At 36.0% G+C, this 25,095-nt stretch overlaps 1 protein-coding gene across 2 annotated transcripts in view; it reads right to left on the reverse strand.

Annotated features, from left to right (window-relative positions):
* Positions 1–25,095, reverse strand: part of ZSWIM6 (zinc finger SWIM-type containing 6) — a 177,696-nt gene that overhangs the window by 69,103 nt on the left and 83,498 nt on the right. For both annotated transcript variants that reach the window (XM_072958614.1, XM_015240739.3), the window contains exon 2: positions 506–862. In XM_072958614.1, coding sequence (XP_072814715.1) covers positions 506–862 — 357 coding nt within the window. The remainder of the gene's footprint in view (positions 1–505; positions 863–25,095) is intronic.

The following is a 25,095-nucleotide window of genomic DNA, read 5'->3' on the forward strand; positions in this document are numbered from 1 at the left end:
TTCTAATAAATAATAATAGTCATATCCTAACCTCTCTCTAAATAAGTTATAATATTTTTCTAAGAATAAATTATTTTCTTAATGTGAGGTATCGTATCAGAAACTTCCTGCCTTGGAAAATAAATTTATAAAGAAAATGAAAAAAATTCTGAATATGCACTAGTCAGTTCACTGACAACAGCCGCCAAGGGTGAATTAAATGACTAAATAAATGTTTACCATACAAAACCGTTTATTTGATGAAATTTTATGAAATGTAAAAGTGTAAGAGCTAAGCTTTAACAAATGAGAGACTCTTCTGTGCACAAAAGGCTTGGTATCTAGTAGAATGGACAAAACACTTCAACAGAAATGTTTTAGGACCAAAACTAAGCAAACTCACAGCTACCTAAGAGCAATGCTGACAATCTAATTCACACTTAATTCATTTTTATGCAGAAGAATTAAACTTATAAATGAAAAATAATCCAAAGAATCAATCCATAGAATGAATGTCTATACTCACCATGAACTTGGTTGATTTCTGAATTCTGGGAAAGAATTTCATCTGCTAATTTTTGAGCAGTTGGCAAAACTTCTGTATGGTGCACTGTGATCAAATACTGTACAAACTTTTGCAGTTGGTCTCTATTCATTTGAAAGAGAGTCTCTGAAATGGGAAGATGCAATTTGACCTGATCTGGCTTGCGGATGCGGTATAAAGACAGTGCCACAACATGAGCACAATAAAATATGTCCTTGTTTCCACAGCTGCAGGTCACTGAGGTAATCTTGCAACGATCAAAGCTGATGGCCACGTTGCAAACAGTTTCTGGCTCCGATTGTATTGCAGGTTCCGTCACTGTGCCACTCAAGTGGAAACCTATGTGCGAGAAAGGAAGGAGAATCTGCATTCAGATGCTGTGAAATATTTTAACTCTTTAAAATGTGTAGTACTTGACAGCAGCAAGGAAAAAAATATGATGGCTTCTATTTTCAAGTAAAAACGTTCAGGCCACTCAAACCTCCCTACCCCTGCACCTTAAAAGTAAAAAATAAATGGTATTCAACAGATACGCTGAAGTATTTTACACAGCCATATGAAAACACTTACTGCAGTACACCACCATCATACCTATATGTACAACACATCATACCTATACCTAGATCACAGCATTAATGAGCCACCATTAGTCTATTTCAAATCTGTGATACACCTAACAAAAATCCCCTATTTCAGTAGTTTTCTTTCCCCCTCCCTATCTTTTAAAAAAAAAAATTTACACTAGGGTAGGCCAGCTTAGCTTTCTTCTTAACAAACTCCTCCTCTCCTTCCACCTTTATTCCAGGCAGTCCCACTAGCACATGCCCTAATACAGCAAGGTCTCTCACAGTGTGTGCCAGTGGAGCTGCAAAGCCCACAAAATCATATGCATACTACAGCTGAAGAGGCTCACAATGACTATTTTCTTTCACATCACAGAGAGCAAGCAGTATAGAGGTAAGGCTGTTAAACATGCTCACATGCACACATGGGTGCACAAAATCATCAAGTGGCAAGGGGCCTTAAAGGCCTTGTAGTTTCAACTTAGAACCACACAGGAATTCTCTACAACCTCCCTGACAGATGGCATTGGGCCTCTGCTTGTAAGGGTCCAGAGATGAGACACTCAACCCGCATAGGCAGCAATTCCCCCTAGACAGCTCCAGCTACAGCTCACAGCCAGCTGAAAACCGCCTCCCACCACCACTGACACCAGTCAGTCCTGTCCTGTTTGGACAGGGCCTCATTCCTTTTTCCTAAATGTAGGGGAAGGTCATCCTGAAGCTTTTTGGCACACCCATTCAGTTCCATCTACCCTCTCTGAAAGCCACATGCAGAGGCCAGTGACAAACATTAATGGGAATCCCTTTGGAAACCTCCAGGCCACAGATGACCTCAGGATTTTGAGTGCCTGACAGAAACCTGAATGCTACAAATGTAATAAAGCCTCTGGCTCGCTCTCTCTCAGCCTTCCACTACCTATGATACTTGAATGCTGCAGAGATGTGACCTGAGGATGACAGCCAGATGATGCCTAGGGTTCACATGTGGGGCACCTGAACCCCACTTACAGTCTCCTCCGAGTGAGGAGTTCTTTCAGGCCAGGTTGTTGAAAGAAACATTATTTAACTTAGTAGAAATCTCTCAGAGTAATATAATTTTATCTTGACAGTACACACTCAGCAACACAGTAGAAAGAGAAAAGTGTTGTAATAATTTTTTTACGAAATTAATCAGTTTTAAAAGAACATCCTCTAAAATCAAGTTACTATTATTGATTCAAAATAAGAAATTTTGAGAAATGTAATATGATAACCTTTGGTTTTATTCCACAGACATTATCCCTGTTTTCTGAATGGATAGTCCAGTCTCCTCTATCTCTTTTCATCAAGAAGTTTTTTGGAAAACCACAATTAAAGAAAAGATACAAAGTGTAATCATATTTTAACATGTTTTAAATGTATTTTAATGAAGAAAAAAATCACATAAAAAGTAAATATCCAAGAAAATTTCAGAAATGAGTAAGAGCAGTCTTGCCTTATTATATATACACCAGTATTCTAACGGCCTACAATAATTAAAAATCTATGGGACAGTTACAGATTAAGACAAAAAAAAATCAATGAATCATAAGAGGGCCCAGAAAGTTTCCAAGTATATTCTGTACATTTAGTGCAATGGGTCTCTTGTTTTCCACCGGTCACACATACATGTGTGTACGCAAAGAAACCAGTTATCACTGTAGGAAGATAGTTATCATAAATTAACGTTTTATAAAATTGATCTCTCTCAGCTTAACACCATTACATATCTCCTTGCCCACCAAGTTAACATCTTTGTCTCTCTATGAAAGCGATATTGGAGAATTTCTCCAGTCACAGGCAAAACTAAAACAACTGAGGACCCAAAAGAGTTAGACTAGTTAGTACTTAAATAGTCTGTAAGGGTATAATAGAACATGTGCTTCAAAAGAGGTTAATGTAACTATCAAAGAAGTGGCCTTTAGGAAAACTGATGAATCTCTCAAATAGTTTTTCAAAAATGACTTTCTCCATTCATATGAGCTATACAGGTCAGAAGTAAAGTAAAGTGAATCCTGATTCATGCAATTATGCTGAGGGAAAATCCTATACATACTATCCAATTTCATTATATTGACTATTTACTACTCTCATAACATTTTTTAAAAAGCAAACTTTAAAATACTGTGACCTCCAAAACAATGTAATTCAAGGGATGTATGAGGGCACAAAACACACACACACGTATTACAAAGTACACTTTATTAATCTGTTATCATCAAAGCTTTAGGTGTTTCATGAATGTTCATTTTCCAAATAATTCTAGATTATCTTCCAAGTAACCAAACTCCTTTTAAAATTCCAACCATTTTTGGTGCAAGTATTTCTAAATGTAGGTTCTACCTGCCACCCTAATCAGCTGACCACTTAGGGTGTTACCAAGTGAGTGGGGCAGCACTCCCCTGTAACTGCAGGTGGCAGTATTTTAAAAATGGGCTCTTTATGTTACTTTTTTTCTCCACTATCGGCTATTACAATGAATTCTCTCCTATATTGCTAGCGTTTTTCATAGAAAATTCTCTGCCCTCAGATCAGCTGCACCTTTTGTTTGACTAGCTTTGTGGCAGCTATCTGACACTCAGAGGCCTATTTGGGTTTTTCCCCCATCTTCTAGGTTGGAATGACTGATGTTGCTAGAGGTGAGAGGCTTTACTTGAGATACAAGAAAGTAGCACTCACACATAAGAGGACAGCAGGTAAATTACTTTTTAAGACAACGTACTACTGAGGCAATACATAGGAATTTCATCAAGCCTCACCTCAGAGTTGTCTGGTCGTGTATTTTGGCTTCACCAATTTGAGAAAACGTCTTTGAAATTCCACCAACTCACTCTCTGGATCCTAAATCATGCCAGAGCACCCACAGGTGAAGCAGGGAGAATATTCCTCCCTCAAAGATTCTTAGAGGGCTACAAGTCATTCTTCCCTCCCTCCCTCTCCCCAACCCCTGATGGTCTTATGTCTTAGGTACTGGGTGACCTGAAATAAAATAATGTTCCTGAGAATGGATTTTGCCTTTCTGGAGTTCTGACAATCCCAAATGACCAGCTGTTTTAGGCATGTAAATGCAAAATCTCCTTCTGGGATAGTCAGCTGTTCTATGCGACAGAATTGACAACACAAAAAGGGTAATCCTGCAGTCTGTGGTAAAACATGGATAATTAACTGTTTTATTTTCAAAGAGCTAAAACTGAAAAAATTACATAAACCTTTTTCATAAATATATTCATTTGACTTTATAAAAATGTATCACAGACAGTTAATCCCGTGAGAGCAAATCTCACAGGTAGTTAAATTGTTTTGTCATCATGCCACCATGGAGCCTAATATAACATTAGCATCCACATTCTCAATCTGCAGGAACTGAAGAAAAACTAAGCAAATACCAAGGTATAGAGTTATATAGGTCTTGATAACAGACTTTGGTTCAGATCAGGTTCTGTCCACTTAAATACTGTGTGACACACTTCAGTTTAACCTCTCTGAGACTTGCTCTATTCAAGTGCAAAATTTAGCTAGAAATACCTCGTAGGGTTGTTTTGGGGATTAAAATGGAATAACATATGTAAAGCACCTGGCACATAGTAAAAGTGCTCATTAAATTTTATTTCCCTTTCCTTCCCTTCCCAGCTGGAGAAACAGGGGAGGGGTGCTGGATACATTCCCTTCATCCGTAACACTTTTTTGTCTATGCTACTGGAATCTTGGAGGAGAAGGGGAGTCTCACTCTGAAGTGGACTGAAAAATAAGCATGAAAGTGTTACTTTCATACACAAACAAAACCAGGAAATTTTAAGGGAGAGGTTTTTTTTTTTTTAAGTAACCATAGATATTTCTAAAATGTTATAATGCAATGATTCTCAAAGCAGGGACAGCCATAGGTCCCCAGGAGCATTTCAGGGGAGTCCACAAGGCCAAAACTTTAAGTTTTGCACTTAGATCTTACAGTAGGGTCAGCAGTTAATAAGACAGCAGAAAGGGGGGCAAATTTATCACATAGGAAAACATAATCAAATCGCTTACATTAATTTCACATTAAGGAGGATTAATTAAGCTTTCCAGAAAGCAAAAATTTAATTCTTCACTGATATTCTAAAACAAGCTTTCCTTGAAAGCTGATTTTCCATATCTAAGGTGAGATTTTAGCTACATTTTAAAGGTGACAGGGAGACCCATGATACCAGACTGGAAAGACAACTGTTTTAAAATATACAAAGAATTTCTAAAGGTTGGCTGTTTTCTACATATATGTATATGTACTCAGTTAACTGAAAAATGGTTACAAACTGAAAACATTAGAAATTGTCTAAGCTACATTAAATTGGTACACATGAAATAAATATACACTAAAAGCTACTGCTTTCAGAACACATTGTTTTCATAAAAATATGCACCCTGTGCATGAGGTGCTCAAGTAACATATTCTTTGTTGAAAAAGAATTTAACAGAAGCACTGGTGTAGTACTTACACAAATACATCTTTCACCCTTTTCCTATATAAAAAGAACCCCTGGGGAAATTAAAGGCAGAAACCAAAGCAATGTAATGTTATGGCTGAAAGGATGGTAAGGGTTGTAAGAGGTTTCTTGTATGTTTTTGAAGTTAAGTCGAAAAATGCAAAAGTGTTAACATTTAACACTCTCATAACAAAGTATTCATTGGTTAACTAAACCCACTGCATGAGCTAATCGTTTAGTAACTAATACCTGACTATGTGTCCCTGGTAAAATGTATGAGTTAATCATTGCCCTCCAAAACCCAACTTTTACCTTTCCAAACTCGGAGAACTACTGCACACAATCCAACATGCCACATGGCAATTATCAATTCTAAAAACTAAAAGTTTTAATTCAAATCAAGCACAATTTCCAGATCGGCAGTATAGACCCAGTAAGGGCCCAAGACAGAGGCAATAAACTCAACTCAAAACCCAGCTTATCTAAAATATGATATTCCTTCTTCAACTACATAATTTTCTCAAAGGGAAATCCTGAATTAAAAAGACTGCATCCTATGAGCTGGCTAATTAAATCCTCTAGCCCTAATTTCTAATACCAACCTGAAATAGCTTATAGAAAGACATTAGGAGATTTTGCCAGCGTGATCACTAATGAAGCAGTTTCTGTCTTTCAGAAAAATTATTTTTTAAAGGAAAAGCTTTATTTTGTGGTCCACCTTAAAAATGCCTATTTGGAATAAAGTCGCTCCTACACTTCATTAATATTTGAGAGAAAGACAATGGCAAATTAATGCAAAGACCAGACTGTAAAGCAAAGCACACCATATAAACAACATAAAAATTTACGGAGCATGCACTGGATGGGCCAACCAAGAGTTCCCAGAGGCATTCTGTTCAGTAGCGCTTTTGTTTTCCTGTTAATGTAGATTCTCGCACCACTTCATACAAAGATCCATATGATCAGAATAACTGTGTTAGATATGAACGCATGCATTAGTTACTTAAAATTATTTCTGAACAAAAGAACTGCCACTTACGCACTAATTTAACCATTTATAATGGACACCTGGAAGGAGCTGAGTTTAAGGGAAATGTGTTGGATTAAAAAAATATATATCACATCATTCCATGTCATCCTCCAATCCTGAGGTACATAAGGGTTTCCCCACCACCACCAAGTAATTTTCCAGAATGTATTTCTGTATTTTAACATGCATATTTGAGGGAAACAACCATTGCCCAGCCCCAAATTCTGGGTGGGCAGCCAGGAAGGGTGATAAACAAATTAGGTAGAATTTGAGTTATTTGCACAACTATAAAGCCACAAAATGCTTAGGAATTTAAATTATTTGCCCCAATTTTTACATTCCACTTTCTCTAATGCCAACATTCTCTAATATAAGCAAAGCAGCTCCAGACTTCCACCCTTAAGGAGCAGATCAGCTAGGCTCCCAGGCCCCATCTGCACAACCCCCAATGATGCCCCCACAATTCAGTGCTCCCCACCACCCCTCCCTCAACATGGCCTCTCACCTGGGTCCACAACTTCTGAAATGCAGATGAAGTTTACTAGAGCCCTTTAGTGTCCAAACATCAACTCCTAGCACCTCTACACACCTTTGTCTTACTTCCCCTAAATGGGGGAGGGGACAGAAGGTCCTTTTACCCGTTTATTTCCTGCTGTTACTCACAGCAAAACCACCTTCAGAAATGCTTTAGGAGCTGAGGTGAAGGACAAACTCTGGAAACTAATTCTGCTTACCAGAGACAAGAAGTAAGGAAGAAAGCAGTGCTCAGACCCCAGAAGGGGGAATGCAGGCCTCAGTAGTCAAATTCCTCCACCCACACCCTGAAGCTCTGGCTTGACCCCTCAACTTTAAACTTAACTAAAACTATCTCTAAGAGTTCACCTCTCTGTCATACTTAAGAGTTAAGCTGGAAGCAGAGGACTTCAACATCCACTGAGACACAGGTCTTTAGCACCCGTGTCACGGAAGACTGTCTTGAAGGAAACATTCAAAAAGCATTTGTTAGATGGAAGAACGCACAAACCCCCTCCCACTCCTGGTATGTGGAACATACAGCTCTGTGCTTCACAAACTGGAATGTGCATCAGAATCACCTGAAGGGCTTGCTATACCACAGATTGCTGGGCCCCACCCCTGATCCCAGGTGGTAATGCTGCTGCTGGTACAGGGACCGCTGACCTAGATGATTAGAATTCAGCCTATAGGAGGATTTTCTAGTAAAAATACACTTAAGTAAACATAGTAAATAAAACAGTAAAGAATATATAACTTGCAATATTAAAAATGTATACCATTTCTAGCTTATCATGTAATCTAAATGCTCCCCATTCCAAGAAGTCAAGTATGAGATATTAAACTGGTCTAAGCATTAAGAAAAATACATGAAAAAATTTACATTAACAAAAATGTATTACTATCATAATTGTTAAAACTTACAGCTATACCATCCTATTTTAAGTAAAACCTTCATTAAAAATATAAATTAAATTTTAAAATGATCAGAGTATTTACTTTTACAGAGATTGTTTTCCAATGTCCTATGGGATTCTTCATAATTGAGGATTCTCTGTGTATTCAAAACAATCCAGTTAATGAAAAAAAAATTGGTAACTATTTTAGTAACACATTTGTTGCCTAAAGCAAAATGTACCCTATATGAGAAAGTCAGAGGCAACAGAATATGCAGGAGAACACGATGTAAGGTAGACTTTGAGAGAGAATTAAAACTTTCTAAAATAAAATCCATTTTCCTCTAATGCCAGTCCATCTCAGTTAAATAACCTTAGGCAAGTAACCTGGCCTTGACTTTTCTCACCTGTAAAAGGGATTAATAATACCTATCTTGCAGGACTGCTGCAAGAACTGACAATGTACATAAACCACCACAAAGATTCCCTGTATGGAATGCCTGCTTGCATCATTACTGTAATAGAAAAGACACATGCTCTTGGAAGCGGGGCATTTCCAACATGTGCACTAAAACTCTTGTCTGTCAGTGCAAGTGCACATGCTGTTGTAAATGCCAAGCTCCCAGGAGCACACTGGCATTTCTATTACAATAACAGAAAAGGGTTTGCTGTTGTTGTAGTAATTCTATTCTAATATATTCATACTTCCAAACTAATGGAAATGCTATCATTAAAAAAAATTTATTCCCATTTTACAAAGCATTCTTAAAATGTGATTTGATTCCAAATGGAAGAGAAAGTCGGGAGGACTTTGAAGACTTAATTTTGTCTCAAATAACTTCTAATTTCCCTAAGTAACAGTAATGTTTCACTCCAAATTTTGATGCTCTCTCTACTAGAATGTAAAACACTTTTTAAATCCCTAATGTTTGCCTTCCATGTCAAGGTATATAGAAATTATTTTTACAGCTCAAGTCCATCTTGTCACTGAGTTGGAGACTGAAAGTTAGATGCAATAGTAAGCAACTTGCAGTTCTTGTTGTGGAAGAAAAAGTAACCATAGCTTTTCGTTTCGATAATTTATGGCCGTCTCTCAAGCAGAGTGAAGTCAGAGCTCCTGCTCTCCATGAAGAGTCTCAAGGAACACTAGCTCTGCCAGGGCTGTACGTATGTTATTTCCCTATCTGTGGAGATCCAGCTGCTACATGTATATGTCTTAAGAATAGTGAGGTAGATGTACTGATACTTTGGCTAAGAGGTACATTTTTTCCCTAAATACACAGTGATAAAACAGAAGCAAAGAGACAGGTTGTTTGTTGAAAATGTAGGTGAAACTTACTGAAACACTCTCCTTTATATCTCAGAGCAGTGGGATTACAGATGATTTTTTTTATCTTCCTTGTTTTGGTTGATGGAGGGGAAGTGTGTTTTTCTAAGATTTCTACAATGAACACAAATTACTTATAAGAATAAAATGTGCTTTGGCTAAAATTTAAAAAGTGCTCAAAGTCTTCCCGAGTAAAGAACTTGCCACATAAATGATGTCCAGCACATGTTCTGGGAGCCTGGCAATGACCACACACCAAGTTCAAACACTGATGGTCATCAATGCAGCTCTGCCCTGCTGACTGACCCAGCCTACTTTGGCAACAGGACACTCCTAGGCTCTGCTTAACCCATGGATGCTCAGTCTTCCTTTGGCTCAACCACAGTCCAGAGAAGATGGATTACAGCACTCAAGTAAGACAAGGCAGAGAGAGATTTGGCCCCTGGCTCTAATTTCAGCCATTATCTAATGTTAGTCCCATGGGCAAGATACTTATTAATATCTATTTCTTGTTCTCTCTTCTTTTTTCCTGTATTAAAGGGAACAGATTATATTAGGTAACTTCTAAAAAATTATGTAGTTAGGCAGCAGTAATGGAGAGCTACCCATGACAAGATCAAAGATGGCAGTTGCCACACTCACTCACACAGGACCTTTGACCTGCCCTGGAATTGAAGTAATGGTCATCTCAAAGGACCTAAAAGCTATGGCTCAGGTAAAGGGAGAGAAAAAGGATGGACACTGATACAGCTGTAGTCACTTATGTGTCACTGGTACGTGAGAAGAATTTTTTAAAGCTTTGAAATTCAACATAGAAGTATGTAAACGTTTAATTTTTATCTACACAATTTTTAGCCATCTGCCTAAAACTGAGATTCTTAAAGTGTATCTTTTTGTTGTGTTTTATATCTAAAATCTAAATCTAATCTTAAAAAAACTCAAATTGCACACATATAGGTGAATTTATCTACACAAAATGTATAAAATACAGAGAATAATATAGAAACATAAAAGGAAGTCCATTAAAAACAAAATGAAACAAGTGGATCAGTTCATATTGTCCGCCCTGCCTTTACCACCTAAATGGCTGTATTCTTTCTTTTACTGTCCATTAAATATTATGAACAAGAGTGGCTAAACCGAGCAACAACCACTTCCCTAAAACTAATGCCTTAACTTGGTAGAAGGCAATGTACAGGTCTCTACAGGAAGCATCCATGAATAACACAAGGGTTCTAGTTCTGAGAAGTCACTGGATTACTGGGCAGTTAATGGTTAAGAAGTCAGATCATAGGTATATTCAGAAATAAGAAGGAGAACAGTACAAATCTCCATTTCCCAAATGTTCTATGTATGTTAATAGGTATTCTTTGAAAGGGCGGTAGGTGGGGGGTGGGTATGGTTTCTATAGTCAAATAAGTTTAGATTAAGCTGCATCCAGTACGACCCTTTTGGAGACTCAGAATACACATCAGAATGATAACAGCTCTAAGAACTCATACAGTAAAGGGACTCCCGTTGAACTTTACTTACTAGAACTTTAAAGGAGAATGGTAGTATTAGGTCTAGAACAGCTAAAGGAAACGAGAAAGACAGTCAAGACGAGCTGTAGGGTTGCTAAACAGAACTAAAGACTCAACTGAGAATTTAGAAATCAGATATCAGCATGGACCAACAGACAGGATTTTTGTTACTCTTCTCCAGGAGTTTAAGCCCACCTGGACATGTGTAGGTAAAAGCTGGAGATGCCTCAATGTCAACATCCCCCATCTACCATTAAGGAATCAATTGTTGATTGGGAAAAGTTAACCTGGTGTTGAAAGCTGATCCTCTTAAAATGCAATGCAAAAGAAAATACACCAGTGTTGTTTTCATTTGCATCACAATCATAATTAAAAGTTCATCTGGTAGTCTCTAAACTAGAAATATCTATTAATATATGATTAATCAGATTGCTAGACACTCCTTCCCTATAATAGTCAAAAAAGTGTTTACAATATTTTACCTCCAGATTCTCAAAACATGAGTGGCAAAGCTCAAATAGTTCTTTGAGAGAGGACATAAGGAAGTCTAACATGCAAATCCTGCATTAGAGTTTATTCCATAAATCAAAGAGAACGAAACAGTACACGATGAAGAAACAGTACACAATGATGAAGGCAGGACTGATAAGATCCTGGTGGCACTTAACAAGTATCTAGAACAGTGCCTGGCATATAACATATGCTCAATATTTATTAAGTGAGCAAATAAATTAATGAATGAAAAAGTAAAAATTTTATTTAGTAAAGAGGTTAAATAAAATCTGAATACCAACTCTCTTTATCATGAATCTGAAGCTGCAAGAATCCAGAGTCTGAAAAATGATCTTTGTGCATTATCCAGGAAGCATATGTGAAGGAGTAGTGAGAACTAAATGCTTATTGTAGATAAAAACTCTGTTTAAGTGTGATTTTTTTCAAAATCTCACAAAAGTGCCACTAATAATGTATATACAATACTTTAAACAGCAATTTGGTTTTAATTATTTCTTCTGAAAGCAAAGTATTTAAAATGTAAATAAACAAATATATTCCATTTTAGTCTAAGAGAGCATTTCTATTGGATGGTGATGGTAACATTATAGAAAGAATCAGAAAAATGTGCAGGTATTGACCCAGGATTCTAACCATTTTTCAGTTCAATATCAAGTAATTAAGTAAAGCTATTTATGAATAATGATGAACTGATGTTACCAAACTTCAGGATTTAAAAAAATATTTTAAATAATTTAAAATAGGTAAGAGAACTTCTGTGCCAAATTTGGGACTATGTTCATTTTAAACAAGAAATATAAACCCAAATGGCTTCAAATATGAAAGAGTGCTAATTAAGTAGCAATTATATATGTAGTGGCTTAGTGTGTGTTTCAGAATCAAAATAATGTGCCTGAGGATTGTCAATATAATGGAATGAGAACTGACCTGGGAAAGAGACTTGAGTTTTTATCCCAGCTCTGCTATTAATTAGCTGTTTGACCTTGAGTCTTTGGCTTCATTTTCATGTGTGCAAAAAGAGGCTAAAGGACTAGATCAGTCGTCCCTTACTTTCTTTAAGGGGGAAGGAAGCAGGCACAGACCCCTTGACAATCTGAAAAGGGGCAACAGATGCTCCCCCTAAATATGCACAAAATTACGCAGAATATTTCAGAGTCCAGCATCTGTAATCTATTTCTTTATTTAGGTTAAGGATATCCTTCTAGATCTCCCCACAGACCCTCAAACTTGAAACATTTTACATTCTAATTAAGTTAAAAACAATCAAAATATATACGCTCACATTCAAATTACAGGATGAAAACCTAGACTTTGCCTCAAATTATTGTTTTCTTTGGTTTATAAAAGACTTTCAAGGACTTTTTAAAAAGAATTTAATGTACTTAAAAGATATATTAGGTTTATCTTTAAAAATTTTAGAGGCAACTGGAATACCTATCCAAGTATCCACATATTTGGAGGTAACCATACTTACCCAAGTTCAAGAGACTACATGATCCATTCTCGAGAATAGAGGACTTATAGCCCACATAATACTGGGCACCAGATGATGAAACAAGAATAATTCTAGAACAGGTTTTTAATGGGAATTCAAGGGGAATAAATGATGAGAAATGACTGGCATCATGTATATGACCCAATGACTGACTACTACTCTATTTCATCATAAAACTAACATATGTATTAAATGCAGATAAAAATACAACAACATAAGAGACCAGTCAAAAGATACTTCTTTAATCAGAATTGTTATGTTTATAAAAAGCTGCTTTAATTGCCTGAAATACAAATATATTGGCTATATAGTCAAGGAAAATTCCACAATTTAAAGCAAAAACTAAAAACCTGAGAAATGAACTGTGTGGCTAGTTTTCCAACTTTGGAATTTTGAGGAAAAAAGCATGTGGCCATAAATTTATAAGTCAAGCACATTAGCTTAACAAATGTTTCATAATTTCTCTGGCCGAACATGAATCCCACTACTTAAGACTGAAATAAACATGCCTCTTCTCTCTTATTTAAAAGGGTAGTCAGAAATTGTAAATTTTACATCCCCAACAGAGTCTCATCCCCAACAGAGACTTATCACCCTACTTCAGAAAAACCTATAAATGTTAGGATTCTAAAACACGGTAGAGAGGGAGTATGACAAGATAAATGACAGCCACTGTAGTATCTTTTACTGATCCAACTGGTCTTTCTCTTTCTTTTCTCTCCTTCTCCTAGCATACGTTCTTCCAAATTCTTCCTCCACTTTCCACCTTTGCTAAACACATTTGTACTTTGCCTTATTCCCTTATCCTTCACTCCACTACCAAAATTACCTTTATAGACATACGCACAGCAGGAGGAAAAGACTAAGAGAATTTTTCCTGTGGCAGCTGTAATAGTTGCGAGCAACTCCAAACTCCACCCAGACCATTTATAAACTAACTGGGGACATCTGCAGTTACTCTGAGCTAAGAATGAAGTTTTTTTTCTTAGGGGGACAGCTCTACAGGTCTAATAGGAGGAGCACAAGTCTAAGTTTACAAACTTTTTTTTTTTGTCAAAATTCAGCATTTTGTTGACCAAAAAGGTAAAAAGTCTAGGCAAGCCAGAGAAATGCCTTAAATATTTTCTTAAAAAAATAAGGAATCTCACACTTCATTCTCTTTGATGATTCTTCCTCAAATTTTATTTTTCTCTAAACAAATACATGAAAATTACAGTTATACATTCTCTTTGAGAAGACCTCTGATAGATAAATTTTTCTGTGAAATTAAATTATCCTGGTATAACAATGACAGCCATGCTAATGATATAACTTTAAAGGGAGAAAATCAGAAGTGAAAGGTCGATACCTTAAGGGAAGACTAAGCTGGCATAATCAGATTAAATGAGGATCTGATTTCAAAAGCATGACTTTACAAAAACTGCAGTATGGTATGCTCAAAAGCTTCTGGCTCTTAATGATTCTTAAGAACAAAAGAATCAGCCTGAAAAACTGACAGAAGATTTATATATGAAACCAGCATGTTCATTTTAACAGATCCATGAAATCAAACTTTCAAAAATGTATCAACACTTCCCTAGCTTCCTAAACAGTATCAAAAAACCTAATATAACACTTGCTTGAGACTCAAGGTTATCATCATGAACATTTACTGCAATGCCCTTAACAGCCTCAACTCAGCCAGGCTATTGCCCTTTAGCTAAAGAGCTCCTGCCCTGCCCTGCTGGCCGAGTACCTGGTCTGCTTTTTTCTCTCTCCTTCCATGCAGAAGTCAGATGCTCCTTCTCATACTGACACTTTGCTTAATAGTTGCATCCCCTCTATTTCTTCTAAAATTCTGGTTTACATCTTCTAGGACTTTGGAAACTACATAACCATCATTTTCAGAGCTGCGGAAAATAAGAGTAAATGAGATCTGAGCACAGGCCTGAGGTTTTCTTCTATGAGTTAAGTGCTTATGCTTAAGTCTGGGGCTATTGGTGGATTTAGCTTGACAGCTTCATGAGCTCTTCTTTTGTCCCTGATTCATTGTTCTCAATTATAACTCAGATACATATTTTCAAGTTTTCCACAGAAGTGCCATGAACTCAAAAATATAAATTCTAAAATTATTTCTGATTACTAGAAATATGTGATGTGGTAACACATCTGATTAATAACTACTGCCAATATTAAACATGAAAAGAGTTAATTTTTCTACCTGTCACCATATAAATCTCACTTTTCTCTCTGACGTTAAAAAAAATGACTTTAAAGATATGTAAGTCTATAAAATTGTGCTCTACAGTGGAATTTGATACAACATTGTAAAATGATTATAAATCAATAAAAAATATTTTTAAAAAAAGTTATGTAAGTCTATAACATAGGAAAGCGTTATGTTTTTTCAAGAAAAAGACTATTTAAAAAACAAGACATGCCCAGATCTTGGTTTTTAAATACCATTCTCCAATAAAAGATTCTCTTCTTTGAAAAAATGGCTAATTGTAGGGCTGAGATGAAGAAAATACTGATGCCAGAACAAAAGAGCTTGGAAAAAAGTGAGGTAACTGTCCCACCCTGAAAGAGTTGGCCAGGATGCAACTATTTGAGCAGCAAAATAAGTAACATTAGGATTGGATTATAACTCCAAGAATAAAACAAATAACAGTCCATACTGACATAAATAAATTATTGAATGAATAAATAAATAAATGGAGAAGAAGAGACACATCTTCCTCACAGAAGAATTCCAATTAATAAATGTAGGAAGGATGAAGGAAATAAAAACCATCGTTAGAACACCACAGCAATATTTGCTGCAGACTAAGCTGCTGCACTGATGAATGACAAAATTAGTGGGTAAAGCTTTGAAGAGAAACAAAATATTTGCATAGCTTCGAAGAATCTCCCCTCCAAATGTGACTTAAATTCTTTGATGCTCCTCCCACTGGTAGGTAAAGCTTAATTCTCCTTCCCTTGACTATGGACTGGACTTTAGTAACTTTCCTCTAATAAAAAGTGAAAGTAGCTTTATAATGAAGAAACCTGTCAGATACCACCTTAAGCAATGATCAAGGTTAGCATAAAACATAATGAGTCACACTGATATCATGAACCCCCTGAAATGATGCAATAAGAAATGCACATTATTACTTCTGTAATATTCTTGCAAAAATTGCACACTTCAATCTAGTCATGAGAAATGCATCAGACAACTCAAATTAAGGGACATTCTACAAACATACCTGCCCAGTACTCTTCAAAAAGTGTCAAGACAAAGAAAGACCAATAAACTGCCACAAATTAGAGGAAACTAAGGAAATACGATGACTAAATGCGATATGGTGTCCTGAACTGGATGCTCAAAAAGGACATTAGGAGAAACGCTAGGGAAATCTGAATAAAGTCTATAGTTCAGTTAGTTAACAGTATTTCAATATCAATTTCGTAGTTCTGATAAAAGTACCATGGTTATGTAAGATGTTAACATTAGGGTAATGCTGAGTAACGGATCTAGGAAAACTCTCTGTACTGTCAACTTTTCTATAAATCTGAAATTATTTCAACATAAAAAGTTAAAAAAAAAAAAAAGGACCTGATTTGGTTACTTAAATACCTAAGCCACAAAGGTCCTCTGGGCTGCTTTAAGGTATATCCCTAATGTTTCAATTTAAAGATTAAGAGGATTTTTCATGCCACGAGAAAGCATAGGAGGACTCTAGAGAAATAATCACACATATGTATCAGGAAACATTCAAAATAATTCAGCTTTTTTAATATAAAAATTCAGCAGCTTTGCAATACAAAACTGGTAACCCAAATATCCACCAGTAGAGACTGAGTAAGGTGTGACATATTCATATGGAAGAATACTTTATGGCTATGAAAATGAATGATTACATCTGATTTTTCTTTTTTTTTAAATTGAGATATAACTAACATATAACATTATATTAATCTCAGGTGTACAGCATAATTATTCCATATTTGTAAACAGTGAAAAATGATCACTACAATTGTCTTTTATGTAACATCCATCACTATATATAGTTACAAATTTTCTTCTCTTATGATGAGACCTTTCAATATCCACTCTTCTAGTAACTCTCAAATGTGCAGTACAGTATTATTAACCACAGTTATTAGATCATCAAGCTTGTACCTTTTGATCTCCTTTATCCATTTCACCAACCCCCACACCCTACACCTCTGGCAGCCACCAATCAATTGTCTGTATCTATAAGCCTGGTTTCTGTCTTGCTCTGTTTTATATGCCACATATAAGGGATTATACCAAATTTGTCTTTCTCTGTGTAGCTTATTTCACTTAGCATAAACGCCCCCAAGGTCCATCCATGTTGTTGCAAATGGTAAGACATCATTCTCTGCAATGGTCGAGTAATATTCTATTGTATGCTACATTTTCTTAATCCATTCATCCACTGATGGACACTTACTTAGGTTCTCTATACTGGCTCTTGTAAACAATGTTGCAATAACATAGGGAGATTATACATATACATATATATTTTTTTAATTAGCATTTTCTTTGGATAAATACCCAGAAATGGAATTGCTGGATCATAAGGTTAGTTCTATTTTTAATTTTTTGATGAACCACCTTACTCTTCTCCACAGCGGATGTCCCAATTCCCACCAACAGTGCACATACATGGGTTCCCTTTTCTTCATATCCCCGTCAACATCTGTTATTGCAGTTCCCTGGTAACTAGTCATGTTGAACATCTTTTCAGGTGCCTGTTGGCCATCTGTATGTCTTCTTTAAAAAAAGTCTATTCAGATCTTCTGCCCATTTTTTAATCAGATTATTTGTTTTTTTTGCTATTGAAATGTATTAGTTCTTTCTGTATTTTACGTATTAACCCCTTATCAAATATCCAATTTGCAAATATTTTCTCCCATGCAGTAGGCTGCCTTTTCATTTTGTTGATGACTTCCTTTGCTATGCAGAAGCTTTTTAGTTGATATCATTCATCCTACTAGATTATTTTTGCTTTTGGTGCCACTGCTTTTGGAGTCAGATTCAAAAAATCACTGCCGAGACCAGTGTCAAAGAACTAACAAGCTACGTTTTCTCTAACAATCTACATTTTCTCCTAGGAGTTTTTTATGGTTTCAGGTCTTACATTCAAGTCTTTGATCCATTTTGAGTTAATTTTTGGGTCTGGTGTAAGACAGCAACCTAGTTTCATTTTTTTGAATGTGGCTGTCCAGTTTCCCCAATACAATGTATTGAAGAAACTGTCCTTTCCCCATTGTATACTCTTGGCTTCTTTGTCATAAATTAATTGACCATATACATGTGGGTTTATTTCTAGGCCTCTATTCTGTCCTATCAATCTGTCTGTTTTTATGCCAATATCATACTGCTTTGATTACTATAACTTTGTAATACAGTTTAATATCAGGGACCATAATATCTCCAGCTTTTTCTCTCTCAAGATTGCTTTGGCTATTTGGTGTCTTTTGTGGTTCCACACATACCTTGAGATTGTTTATTTCCGTAAAAAATGCAACCAATCTGTTTTAATGAATCTCAAATATAATAATTTAAAGGGGAAAGACTGAAAAAAGCAGGTTACAGTACATAAAGAAGTAGGCAGGATATTAAATGGCAAAAAACAAAATTTAAGGCAAGGAAACGATTAATACAAAACTCAGGGTGTTGAAAACTGCTCGTGGTGGGAAGTAGGAAGTGAAATAAAGGTGTCAGGAAGGGCACACAAAGTGCTCCAAAGGTCCCAATAATGTTATATTTTTAAGGTGAGTAATAGGTACACAAGTGTTCCTTGTACTGTTTTGCTTTATAACTCACAAATGTAATATATTCTTTTATATCTATTTTATATATATTTTTTTAATTACAAAAGTGAGAAGGAAGTTTACCTTTTAACAGATACCACATCCTACCAGCAAAACGTAATTCATTAGATGCTGAAATATTTTCAATCTCTATAAAATTTCAAGCTTAAAAGGTTACATTCATCTTTTTTGAATTTAAAAAAATTGCAATTTCTAAAAAAAAAACTATTGTGAAAGTATATCACCCATTCAGGGCCTACAATGTAAAGCAAGTTTAGTTAATAAAGTCCAATGTTACAGTGCGATGTCTACCTTCTTCCATTTAAAAGGAAAGAACCTTTCCCTTATCTCTAGTGCCATCCTGGGATAAAGTATTTTCATTCCACAAAAACAAGAAGTTTATGTATGTTGGGAAAGACAGCAAGAGGAAACTCACTTGAGGTGTCATCACATAATTCTGAGTACTCTTGTTACTCTTATGGCCAGATCAAAGTTAACTCAGCACTCTGATGAAAATGTCTTCAGATTTTGAAATACTGTATGCATCTCATTTTTTAAAAGTCACACGTTATTAATAAAACACCCTCAAAATAAATTTAGAGTTAAATATTAGATTTTTTTTTAAACAAAAGATTCTTAGAGAAATTGCCACAGAGTAGTTATCACACTTGGGTATAAAATACAGTAATAAAAAGCCAAGGTACAGGTACTCACTTTAACTTTTTAATTATCTTCATCATCAATTACAATAATAAAAAACAGTAGGTTTGTTTTAAATACAAAACACTAACGTGGCCCTAGCTCAATACCCACACCTAAATACAGTGCTCTCAAGAGAGGGGACTGGCCAAAATCCATCATTATGACAAGACTGAGCTAGCATACATCAAAAGTTTGCTTATCAAATGCTAACTCTGGTAAGCATTTAACTATTTTTTAATGTAAGTTAGCTCTAAATTTACTAAATCCTTAGTGAAAAATACTTGATTCCACTTGAAAATATTTACTTAATGCTGCTTTCCAGTCAAGTTCTGATTTCAAGGGGAAAACAATTCTTAAATACCCAGAGGGTACAAAAGTAACGATGTTAAAGCTTAAAAACCACATTTCCTTTCACGGGGCGGGGATTTTATTGCAATGTGAAACTTTACTTTTGAAAAACTATAAAGTTGAAAAATTAAGTTCACTGGAGAAATTGAAAGAAAATAAAAACAACTTATAGGAGGTTTTATTACTTCTTACAAGTCTCTTGATATATGAATAACAACCTTTATATAATGTATTTAATGGGGATTATCATTTAAAGCACAATTTGGTTTTTAAAAAATAATGACCTAGTTAGCTTGTCAATCTAAATTACCCTGACATTTGTACCCTGATTTCCTGAATCTAACTAAAACATTCCTGCCAAGATGCCAACTTCCTAGTCAGGTTTGTTGAAAGGACTAAGGAAGTTCAAGTTCCTCCAGCTGAACAAGAGCCAAAACATGAACCACTGCCTCTTCTGTGCAGTTGTAAGCTGTTAACACTCAGGATAAATCATTCCTAAATCAAAGTAGTCTTTATTGATCACAATGACAACAACCACAGTAGCCAGTCAGTCTTCAGGAATTAGGACATACTTTTTAAGGTAACAGGAGCTTCAAACTATAGTCCCTGGAAACGGACTTCTTGGAACCACATTATCCCTAAATAAATAAACTTCAACTGAATGAAGTAAAACTACAGATAGCTCTAAAAAATACACTTGACTACTTAAGTGTTCCCAAAATGACCAATGGCAATTGTTCTTGGGGTTCCTCCACCTTGCCCTCATTTATTTCTCCCTTGAGTGCAAGCTTATCCCTGTCCCAAGCTTCACCTTCATGAATCATTTGCTTATTATTAGTTCATGAGGTAAGGGTATTATTTTCTTTGTATACTATTTACTACTTTGGAGTCCTGTAAATATTTAGTAACAACAATAACCAACTGATTATGCAGGTCAGGCACTCGTGGTTTAGATAAATGTAACCATCAGAGCACCAGGAAGTGATAAAAATCTTCAGCAGTGGCCTGTAACTGTCAGAGGGCTTTATTAACCCACTTAAGGGAAATGTGTCAAGGTGACAATTCAGTAGAGTCCATATTTTTAGCAGCCCTTATCTGGTGTATCAATTATTAATTTTCTTAATAGATCATGCAAATGAGAAATCATTTAAAGCAAGAGTATATAGTATCTGGGATACATTCCCATTTTGTCCAACCCCTTCCCCTTTGCAGTAGAACGAAAAGACTGATGGGTCAAAATCAGTCTACAGTCATTCATTTTCACTGCCTTCAGTAATACCCATTTCACACTTGAGGCAAAGAAGAATTTGAACAAATCACCATTTTTTCCTTCTCTTTTCTGCTACTACCAGATTTGTAGGAGCGGAAAGGTGAATGGAAAGACAGTTCAAGAAGAGGGCCAGAAAGAAAGGAAGGGAAAGAAGAGGCTGAGGATGTCAGAAGACAGGAGGCTTCTGGGTTGCTACTAGGTTCAGAGTATCTAAGAAGCAGCAGAGGTATATTAATTTGGAACATAAGATTTTTCTAAAAAATAAGAAACATTAATTTTCTTTCATTCCATTGAAGCATTTAGCAGAATCAGTCCAAAGTGCTCAGCACCCCAGCCCAACTCTGTGTGCTTCTCTGGTTAAGCTGGCAGTGAGGGGACTGATTATTTATATTTCCAGTCAACCTTCCTTTTTAGTTACTCCCTGAATCACACCTGGAGATCAATCAGGGGACAGGTGTTTTGCTTAGACTTCTTCCCATCTGCTTCACACCTGTTGCTGTCCTAAAATATCCACACTTACAGAGAGGGAAAGAGTGTAAGAGGGATGGAGTGGGTCCCCTGCAACACTCTGTACAGTCAGCATCACCACCCATCCCAGCTATACTGAGAATGTGACTCTTGGAACTATGACAACAAAATCTCATACAAACTACTACTACTACAAACCAAACTACTGAACACCTTTTGAGGTGCATATTGGCATAATTTAACTAGAGGAGAGTTATGAGATAGTATAAATGGCCTTATTCAAACCTAGGCTATTAAAAACAATCAAATAAGAAAGTATCAAAACTTTTGGAAATCCAAGAAAGTAAATTAAAACTCAGTTTGCGTGAATCGGAGTAAGAAACCAATGTGACTGAATATAAGTAATGGGCATATACTACAAATGTAGATGTTATTTTCTAATTTACTGATCTAGTATGCTATTAGGATGGACCTAAGACTTTACAAAACACCAACACTCTTAGATATAAATGCCAAAAAGAAGTCTTACAGGACGGCCAAAGGAATTCAAAGGGGGGAAGAAGATGCTCTGGTTACAAAAACTGCCAGGATGACAGTGTTACCATTTTAGGAGGTTTCCCAACATACTCCCCTAGTAGGTGGCATTTCAAGCAGAGTGTCAAACTATCCTGTATACACCTATTACCCTATTCCCACGGGCACTGTGATTTTCTCAGACAACTTCAGTATCTCTAGTCAAGACTAGTCTCATTCAGTTTCCACTCCCAACTATGTACAGCCTATCCTTTCTTTTCATTCCTAAATATGCTTATTTTACTTCCACATGACAAATACATTTTCTCACCATACTCCGAGGTACTTCTTGGTTCAGTATTTTTACTTTACCTCTAAGTTCATCAGATCAGAGTCAGTATGTCTCAAATCCTGGCATACAGAAACTATGAAAAGGCCTAGCCTGGGCAGTCAGAGAATCTGATCCTAACATATCCCCATCTCCTCACCCAGCACAAGCCCTCAGATGGGCCCTGTGGCCTTGGATGAGTAATTTATCCAATTAGGCTTTAGTTTCCCACATATAAAATGTGGGAGGAAGACTACATAATTTTTATATTTATGTCCACCACTGTTTTATTTCTCTGATAATATTTAACTGTACAGATTAATTTTTTTTATAAATGTGTGAAACTTGTAGGGAAAGGGTCAGAAATCACTGCCTTATAAAAAGCAAGGACTAAGTTTATTTAATTTTCCTTATACTCTCCTTAATATAAATGATTTATTTGCATTTAAGCATTTAATAAGTAGCTTGAATGATGAAAGATGAACTGACTAGAGTCTACCCATGAAACTATCTTTACATCCAGGAGAGACTCAAGGCGAGTCTGCCCAATCACTAAACTCTGGCTTAAAAAAAAAAAAAAGTTAAGAGTATGTGTATTTTACTGATTAAAAAAAGGCTAACAATTTCAAATTTGGAATAGCAATCATGAAATTTTAACTTTTACACATAATACAGTTTCATGTAGATTATTCATAATCTAGATTTACAACAAACCCTTTAGCACATGTAATTTCCTCTACTAAATATGCCCCTTCTCTCTCTACAAGTCCTAGTCACCTGTATGACCTGTTTCAGATCCATTCATCCACACAGTGAAAGGCCACCACTACCTAGAACTTCACTCACCACACACACAAAAAAGTATTTGTTCTCTCTGTTGTGCACCAAAGTACTTTCTGCAGATTATTATTACAGCCTCTTATCACACAACACTATGGTGAATTGTTTATATGCCTGTCTGTCCCACTGGACTGTAAGTTGTTTTATTCATCTTTGTATCCTCAGTAACTACCAGGACCAGGCACATGGCTGGCACTCATTAAAAGTTCACTGAATGGAAGTGAATAGAACAGAAAATTTCCCATTCACCCAACCAACACAGCTTTGGGCTTGAACATCCCAAAGCACTCATGCTCAGGCATGTTTTGCTGCACTAGATGGCAAAAGCAAACTCCAAGCACCCTGTAAATTCAGTTCTCAGAGAGACCTGTGGGGAAAAGGTATTTTTAAAAAGCAGTTTTTTAAAAGGATTCATGTTTCTTACGGATTTGGAGGCCAAAAAAAAGTAAGTCCTATGTCCCCAGTACCTTTAAAGTAATACTCTGCTAATTGTTCTAATATCTATGACATTCTTTCTCCTGTCTGAGAAGATAAGGGGTTGATTGTATGAAATATCCACTAACTCCTCTTAACTACTCTCCTGCTATATGGAGTCAGGTCTCTCCTCAACCCCCCACAAGGAATAGCACCTGAGAGGCTGCCATTTTCCTACTTCACACAAAATCTGAAAAGAGGTCCACGCCTCACACCAAAGAATTGTCAATTTTCAAATAAGATTGCCCTACCATATCGGTCATCTTTCTTCTTCCACTAGGAAAGAGATTAAAATAGAATTACTTCAAATATGGGTTCAACATTTTTAAACCACTAAACTTTTGTATCCTTAATACACTCCAGCGTCTTTCCCCTACTTTTCTCCACAGCATTTAACAAAATTGTGGAATGCTGTCTAGTTTCAAAGATCTTTCCCATGGTCCCCAATTCATTAAAGACTTTTCTAATTACCAAGCATATTCCTGCAATCCAGGCTAGACTGAAAGGGGATTTGGACTATATGTTAGCTATACATAACTATTCCCACCATTTTCTCATTAGAAAACCAAATCCTATAATATTTGACTTCTTAAAAACCAACAATGTCAAAAACCCTTCAAAAATATTTTTACATTGGAACTTAGAAATAATAGTTTGTCCCTATCTAGTAAAGTTGAAGCTACATACACTCTGTGACCCAACAATTCTGTTGTTAGGTGTATATATACTAAAGAAGCATGTGCACATATATACCAAGATACATAATCAAGAACCCTCTTGGCATCATTGTTAATGATACCTCAAAACTGGAAGCAACCCAAATGTCCACCTAAAGTAGAATGGATAAACAAAGTATGGAGCAGACACAAAACATATTATTATACAACAATGAGAATGCTGCAAGCAACCACACAGATGAATCACATAATGTTGAATAAAAGAAGCAAATACAAAGAACACATAAAGTGTAATTCCATAACTATCTGTTCAACTATAGGCATATGTTTTATGTACAGTTCAATATGTATTTTATACTTCACAATAAAAAAAGCAGTCTTTTAGCTTTAAAACCCTGGTCTCTACACATAAAATCCTTATTTTCATTTCAGTTATAGCATTTATAAGTCTGTATTTCTACCAGACTATGAACTGCTTGAGGGTAAAGACTGATTTTATTCATTTTGGGGCTCTCAGAGCATCATGGTACATAGCAGATGCTCAACAAATATTGACTGGATAGATAGATGGAAGAATTATGGACATGGGAAAAACTCAAATGACAAGGAAATCTCCATGTGGCTGAAGAATAAAAGTCACTTCTCTTTTCCTGTACCCAGGCAAAGGCTAGTTTTAAAATTCAGCCCCAAATTTCAACTAGCTTACAATACATTCTCAAATGCTTATTTCTAATAAGTGGCTCCACTGGACACAAGACAGTTTCAGTATGTTTTTATCAAAAGCAATTTTGGAGTTTAGTTCAGTAGCCAAA

This window comes from Vicugna pacos, chromosome 3 (genome assembly GCF_048564905.1).
Source record: "Vicugna pacos chromosome 3, VicPac4, whole genome shotgun sequence".
Lineage (NCBI taxonomy): Eukaryota > Metazoa > Chordata > Mammalia > Artiodactyla > Camelidae > Vicugna > Vicugna pacos.